This window comes from Gossypium arboreum, chromosome 7 (assembly GCF_025698485.1).
Source record: "Gossypium arboreum isolate Shixiya-1 chromosome 7, ASM2569848v2, whole genome shotgun sequence".
Classification (NCBI taxonomy): Eukaryota; Viridiplantae; Streptophyta; class Magnoliopsida; order Malvales; family Malvaceae; genus Gossypium; species Gossypium arboreum.
In genome coordinates this window covers 19,242,564-19,249,922 of record NC_069076.1, presented here as the reverse complement: position 1 = coordinate 19,249,922, position 7,359 = coordinate 19,242,564, and the positions used below count along the sequence as shown (strand labels likewise).

General features: G+C 37.1%; 2 protein-coding genes across 3 annotated transcripts; one reads left to right on the top strand and one right to left on the bottom strand.

The window, feature by feature from the left end:
• The first annotated feature begins 563 nt into the window (after positions 1-563).
• LOC108455480 (glutamine synthetase cytosolic isozyme 1) lies at positions 564-3,567 on the top strand. 2 transcript variants are annotated; one of them, XM_017754035.2, is made up of 12 exons: positions 564-755; positions 1,095-1,134; positions 1,230-1,333; positions 1,406-1,454; positions 1,561-1,667; positions 1,741-1,828; positions 2,169-2,297; positions 2,380-2,454; positions 2,628-2,681; positions 2,782-2,819; positions 2,923-3,082; positions 3,163-3,567. In XM_017754035.2, the coding sequence occupies exons 1-12, from the start codon at positions 682-684 to the stop codon at positions 3,313-3,315; spliced, it is 1,071 nt and encodes a 356-aa protein (XP_017609524.1). In that variant the 5' UTR covers positions 564-681; the 3' UTR covers positions 3,316-3,567. The 2 variants fall into 2 exon arrangements, with proteins under 2 accessions (XP_017609524.1, XP_052886448.1); XM_053030488.1 differs by having other exon boundaries at positions 568-584.
• Positions 3,568-3,745: 178 nt separating this feature from the next.
• On the bottom strand, positions 3,746-6,832 carry LOC108477276 (receptor-like protein 7). Its single transcript, XM_017779785.2, has one exon. It carries the CDS (start codon positions 6,830-6,832, stop codon positions 3,746-3,748), a length of 3,087 nt encoding a protein of 1,028 aa, XP_017635274.1.
• Positions 6,833-7,359: the final 527 nt, after the last annotated feature.

Below are 7,359 nucleotides of genomic sequence, written 5' to 3'. Positions count from 1 at the left end.
GACCATTATTATTTTAATTAAATTTAATTGTCACATCTTTTAAAAATAATTAAATTTGATAATTAATTTTTTAAAGAATTAAATTATAATTTTTAATGAAAATATTGATTAAACCATTAAATTTTAAACCTAATAACTAGCATAATAATTCACGTTTATTTTATATAATTTTTAAAATTTTAAAATTATTTATTAAAGTGGTGTAGAAAATAAATAGTATCATTTCAACCTAAAATATAAATAAACTGAGTTAAAACATAAAAGCTAAATGGATAAAAAAATATAAATATTAAAAATTAATTAAAATTTGTAAAAGGAAAGGGATTAGATGGTAAATTAACCTCTAAGAAGCTGGATTTTTCTGACTAGTTACAAGATTCCTTTCCACAGCGATAATTACGATTTGTACCCAATTTTTTTAAATATTATAAAAAGAATCTAAAATATTTTAAATCCTTTTCTTTATTGAAAAATATAATCACGAAATTAATTACTTACGAAAAAAAAAAAACAAAGTGTAAAAAAGAAATTATAAAGCGACACATTCAACAGTCGCAGCAGCCAACCGCACTATAAAAGGCAATGTATGAAGCAACCTTCTTCCCACTGTCTTCATTTTCTTCTTTGTTTGCCACAGAGTATTGAGAAAAATCGCTTTGTTTAACTCCCTTATTTGCTAATATGTCGCTTCTTACAGATCTTGTTAACCTTAATCTCTCCGACTGCACTGACAAAATCATTGCTGAATACATATGGTCGGTCTCGCATAATATACTCACTCCCCTTCACCTTTCAAGCAAAAAAAATCACTTCAAATATTTCATTAATATGCTTAACTTAATGTTACCGTCAATGAGTGTTTCTCTTTTTGGTTTCTAGTTTCTTTTGTTCATCCTCTTTTTCAAGAATGTTCCAGTTTCTAAGTTAATAACTGTGTCTTTTCCTAAATATATTTGTAACTTAAAAGAGTTCAAAATATTAGCTTTTGATCATCTAAAAGATGGTTTTGTTTTGGTAACTTTTGTTATCGTTTCAGCTTTCGCTGGAAACTATTGCTTTATTTCTTATATATTTATTTTATGTTTGTTGAATAGGATCGGTGGATCTGGGATGGACCTCAGAAGCAAAGCAAGGGTAATTGATTTTTTGGCTCTTCTTTTGGAAGTTTTTGGTTTTCATTACTTTCTAATAATATATCAAGTTCTTTTTTTTTTTTTGGTTATTTAAAGACACTTTCTGGTCCTGTAAGTGACCCTTCAAAGCTACCCAAATGGAATTATGACGGTTCCAGCACAGGTCAAGCCCCTGGTGAAGATAGTGAAGTCATCCTATAGTATGTTTTTTGCTTCTTTGGCTTTCTCTTATACTTCTCCTATTTATTGATTTTATTATTTTTATCATCAAGTCCTCAAGCTATCTTCAAAGACCCATTCAGGAGGGGCAACAATATTCTTGTAAGTTTCTGTTTCATCTTTGGGCAAAAAAAAAATGAAATTTTTGGAGTGATGATTTGCATATATCATGGAATTGATTTTCTTTGAACTCTAATGATTGAGTCAGGTTATGTGCGATGCTTACACACCAGCTGGTGAGCCCATCCCCACAAACAAGAGATGCAACGCTGCCAAGATATTTAGCCATCCCGATGTTGCTGCTGAAGAACCCTGGTAGTCCTATTTCCAATGATAGGTTAAACTATTTTCCAGCTGTGTGAGTTAATGTTGATTTGCTTTGAAACAGGTATGGAATTGAGCAAGAGTACACCCTGTTGCAGAAAGATGTTAAGTGGCCAATTGGATGGCCTCTTGGTGGCTACCCTGGACCTCAGGTACTCTTTTCTTTCTTTCATTCAAAGCAATGTTCAGAAATCTCCCCTGAAAGTCAAACTGGTGGAATGATGTATGTTGAACTTAGACGACTTTTAGTTGTTGATTCAATCCATCGTGCTTCAAAGGTTATTTTTAGAGGATTTATGTAAGTTTACAGATGTCAAGTTGGTAAAGATTCCCCTTCAGAAACGACATACAAATTTACTTCAAATGTCACCATGTGGACGGATGATATTACTAGCACGTGATTGCTCTTTTTTACTTGCCTTGAACATGTATGTTTTAAGAAAGATAAAAATCTTGGGTATGATTTTGTTTTTTGGGTTATTTTGTTGACAGGGTCCTTACTATTGCGGTGTTGGTGTGGACAAAGCCTATGGGCGTGACATTGTGGATTCTCATTACAAAGCATGTTTATATGCTGGGATTAATATCAGTGGCATCAATGGAGAAGTGATGCCCGGACAGGTAGAATGATTGCATAGTACTCTGCTATGTTTCTCAGTTATTGAGTATGTTTAAGCTTAATCTGTCTTCATCTTTTTAACAGTGGGAATTTCAAGTTGGTCCGGCAGTTGGCATTTCTGCCGGAGATGAGTTGTGGGTTGCACGTTACATTTTGGAGGTAATCTAGCATGCTTGAGTTAAGATTACTCAAACTAGGGTCCTTGGTCATCACGTCCAGACGAGTATTGGACACAAATACTTGAAGAAAAATGAAAAATCAGAGTAACATAGTTATCAAGAGGTTTGCTTCAACTCTTTTAAGCTAATTTGATCTATGTTTGTGAATTACAGAGGATTACAGAGATTGCTGGAGTGGTGCTTTCCTTTGATCCTAAGCCAATTCAGGTTAGACTTGTTGGTTCCATTAGCTTTTCTTTTGCTCCATATCAACAAGCGATCTTAGTCTTACAGTTTTTTTTTTTTTTTTAATGTTGTTTGATCCCAGGGAGACTGGAATGGTGCCGGCGCTCACACAAATTACAGGTACCATTTGAATCTACTTTGAGAAGTTAATGGAAGAAACTGATTCATTAAGTACTTTTTATTATTGTTATTTCCTAATTGTGAAGTTCATATGATGTTTTAGTACGAAGTCCATGAGAAGTGATGGAGGCTACGAGGTTATCAAGAAAGCAATTGCAAAGCTTGGGCTAAGGCACAAAGAACACATTGCTGCCTATGGAGAAGGCAACGAGCGCCGTCTCACCGGCCGGCATGAGACTGCCGACATCAACACTTACTTATGGGTAAAAAAATGAAACAACCTTTGACATCTTCTATATAACATCATAATATCTGATTTCTCTGGATCGTTTACATCCAATAGGGTGTTGCAAATCGTGGGGCATCAATTCGTGTTGGGCGAGACACAGAGAAAGCCGGAAAAGGGTATTTCGAAGACAGGAGGCCAGCATCGAACATGGATCCATACGTTGTCACATCCATGATTGCAGAAACCACCATCCTGTGGAAACCATGAGGGGAAGCCCATGTTTGGGATGCTGTTTCCATGGTAGAAAGGAAAGAGCCAAAGTGTTTGTTTTGTCCCCTCCAGTAGGATACACTCATTTCATTGCACTTAGTAATTAGGTCATGGTTGCCCTTGCTTGGATTTGAGGTAGAAAGGGTTGTTTCTACTGCTTTCTTGCAATTACGGTTAATCTTGTGTTAAATAAATGAGAATGCTTTTATTATTATTAATAATAATGAAGGGCTAGATTTTGAGTTTCAATATCACCTGTTTATTTCTCTTTGTTTTATTACACTAATTTAAGAAACAAAAACTAAGTTTAAAATTTTCAATGTATAAAACTTGAAGAATTACCTTCAACAAACATAAATTGCATAAACCCAAAATGAAAAATAAGAAAGTTAAAAGCATAGGATGGAAGAACTATGAGGTACTAAATTCAATAGTTCCAGGAAACCTTTTTCCAAACAGAAATCCAGGAGAAGCCGTACCAATTAGATCCCTTCCAACTATTACTCACTACCCACTTCCCCAACACCTTCCTGAACCAGCCGTATTTCCATGCGTTGAAGTTCCATCCTAATGACATTCCAAGTATCAGTCCACCTGCATATCCTGTCAATACTATTTTCCATCCAAACTTTATCACGCTCCACATTCCTTCATCTTCAGCTTCATCCCAACCCAAATGAGTCGATGCTGGAACCTCAGGATTTCCACATGTTTCAGTCAAAGGGTACCCACACAATCCTGAATTTCCTTCATATGAATCTTTGTTAAATGTATTAAACTGTGCTCCTTGAGGTACTGCCCCTTCAAGCTTGTTATAAGACACGTTGAAGACTACAAGGAAGTTAAGTTTGGATAGCTGGGGAGGGATTTTTCCCCACAGCTTATTTCGAGAAAGGTCCAAAGATTCAAGGTTCGAAAGTTTCCCCAAAGATAATGGAATTCTACCACTGAGTTTGTTGTTTGACAAGTTAAGCATACGAATCAGCATCAACTCACCAATGGCTTCTGGGATTTCACCTTCCAACTCGTTGCTTGACAAATCAATAGCTGAGATGGAATCTGGAACGTTCTCATATTCCAGGTCCCGGCCTTTCATTGCCAATGTAACTGTGTAATTGTAATAATCATACCATACATTTTCTCTGTTCTGGAAGCTTGTGTTTGCAAACATGTAGGGTGAAAACGAGTTGTTGGTACTGTGAACTTTCATGGCATTCCAAACATTGAAGTAGTCAGACGGCAACTTACCTCTTAAATGATTGTTGGAGAGATCAATTACTTGCAACTTGGAGAAGTCTGATTTGGTCTGAGGTTTCCCTATCATACCATGCAATCTGTTGGATCTCAAGATGAGAACCTTGAGTTTTGGAAGACCACCTAACCAATGAGGAAAGCTATCATTTATCAGATTGTTACCAAGAATTAGTTCCTCTAATTGGGTACAATGGGCTAGTGATCTTGGAATTTTCCCTTGCAATTGATTTTGGCTCAAGTCCATCGTTGTTAACCTGCAGTTCTTGGTATATGTTGGAGGAATAGCACTGATGAAGTGGTTACTTTGAAGGCTGAGAACTTCAAGAGAGTTAGTCAGATTGGCCAAGCATGACGGCAGAGTCCCAGTCATATTGTTATTGGACAAATCCAAGACAACTAGAGAAGGAAGATTGCAGAACATTGGTTCGATTTCTCCCGACAGCATGTTATTTGAGACTTTATAGGAGCTGATGGAAGGCGGTGGATGGGGCAATGATCCTTGCAACATGTTGGATTCAAGGTTGAAATCCTTCAAGTTACTCCATGGAAGAACTGCAGGAAGCTTCTGAAATATAGATCCTGTCAGAGAATTGAAGCCCAAATTTAAGTACTGGAGATTTTGTTTTCCCACGCCCCAGAACCAATTTGGGATTTGGCCATGAATTTTGTTCTCAGCAAGTTCCAAAATCTCCAACTCATCTTGACTACGTAGAAAACTTGGGAACTCAGATAAGTTGCATGAAGCCAATCCTAGAAGCTTCAACTTTGGAGGAGCGACATTGATGCTGACATTGGTGAGCAAGGACAAGTAGTTACCTGAAAGTTGGAGTCTGGTGAGAGTTTTAAGCTCAAGAAAGGACTGCAACTTGAGAGTTCCATTTAGATGATTTGTATGCAGATACAGAAGCTCAAGATTCTGGAGGTTGAAGATTGATTCTGGTATGGGACCACCCAGATAATTGTCCTGGAATTTTATCTCAGTTAGCTTGGTGAGGCTTCCAATCCAAGGTGGGATCTGACCATCTAGTCCATTGTCATAAAGATATAACCAAGTGATTTGGGTCAAATTTTGGAGAGGCGATGGGATTTGACCAGTTAAATTGGTTTTGGACAAGTCCAAGTATGTGAGATTGGTTTGTGTACCAATCCAAGACAAGTTTCCCTGGACGAAACTGTTGGTGGCAAGGGACAGATAAAAAAGCTGAGTAAGGTTGGATAAGGAAGAAGGAATCTGCCCCGAAAATTTATTATCAGACAAATCCAAATTCTGCAGTTGATTTAGCTGTCCAATTGAAGAAGGAATAGGTTGGGAAAAGTTGTTATAAGAAAAATCAAGATATTTGAGTTGAGTAAGGCCACCAAGTGAGTACGGTAGCTTCCCAAAAAAATGGCAGTGGCTAATGTCCAAATATTCCAAGGACTTGAAGTTCCCGATCGACTCCGGCAGCTGTCCGGAAAACCTCGTGTTTGCTAGGCTTAATTTCGAAAGAGAATGATTTTCCTGAACGTCAGGTAAAGATCCACTAAGTTCCTGATTGGACTCCAGGCTGAGAAGCTCAAGATTTGGTAACTCAAAAACTGCAGTGGGAAACTTACCACGCAAATCACAGTTTGATAGTATCAAAACTGTCAATGAATAAAAATTTGCTAACATATTAGGTACCGAGGAAGAAAGTGTGACATCAGTGAGATAAAGTTGTCTGAGATTGGTTAAGTTATGAAGCAGAGACCTCAACCCTGGTTTCCGAAGCTTCAATGGGTTTCCCGAAAGATCAAGAAGCTCTAGTTTTGCAAGCTCTAGGATTTCCAATGGGACTTGACCAGAAAAGTTGGAGAAAGAAAGGTCCAGATATGTCAGGCTTGAGAGGTTGTTGATCCCTGAAGGGATTTCAGAGTTAATGAAGACATTGTCAGCAAGACTAAGGCGTTGCAGGTGAGGAAGACGGAAGAGGGTGGTGTTGGAATTGATTGAACCATAAAGATAACTGCTATTAAGTTCGAGGACGACTACATGACCGGTGATGTTGTCACACTCCACCCCATTCCATGAACAGCAATCAACACTTGGGTCCTCCACATTCCAGGATTCGGTTTTCGGATAGGCATCAGGACTGCTTGAGGCAGAATCTTTGATGATAAAGCTTTGCTTGAAATGCAACAACGCTGAGCGCTCATCAGGGTGACACAAGGGCTTTACTGAACAAACTAGAGAAAACAATAGGAGTAAAGCAAGCAGGATGAGGTGAAAAGCTGGGCCCATAGTAAAAAAAAGTGAATGGATTTGCCATGAAAATGAGTTGGTTACTGACTATTTATTGACAATCGAATTCGTTCCAAGACTTGGATACGTGAAGACCATGTACAGTCTTAAATTTGTTTGTCGATGGACCATGTCAAAATTCTAAAAAGGTTGGGACACTGTGTAGTTGCCTTGCCTACCAAACACCGTCTTAACACCGTATCATATTCCTATCAGTTCAAATCAAGTTGTCCACTCCAGAATGTTACACGTTTAAACAACTTTTGCCTATCACTATTCATTTTAACCACAATAGACCTAGTCAACTTTTTTTTTTTTCTGCATTGGTCAAATTTCGATTTTAATTTCTAGACTACACCCAAATTTAAAATTATATAATAATAATAATTTAATTTTAATCTTTACGCTACACTTTAATTTTTAATATAATTTGATATAAATAGAATTATATTATCAAAAGTTGTCACGTATAGTGGATGTATAAACATATTTGATTAAATATTAAGTATAAATAATTGAGGTCCGAC

Coding starts and splice junctions, on each gene's coding strand:
- LOC108455480 (XM_017754035.2), top strand. CDS start 682: ATGTCGCTTCTTACAGATCTTGTTAACCTTAATCTCTCCGACTGCACT. Junction 756..1,094: donor ATCATTGCTGAATACATATG/GTCGGTCTCGCA, acceptor TTTGTTGAATAG/GATCGGTGGATCTGGGATGG. Junction 1,455..1,560: donor GGAGGGGCAACAATATTCTT/GTAAGTTTCTGT, acceptor TGATTGAGTCAG/GTTATGTGCGATGCTTACAC.
- LOC108477276 (XM_017779785.2), bottom strand. CDS start 6,832: ATGGGCCCAGCTTTTCACCTCATCCTGCTTGCTTTACTCCTATTGTTT.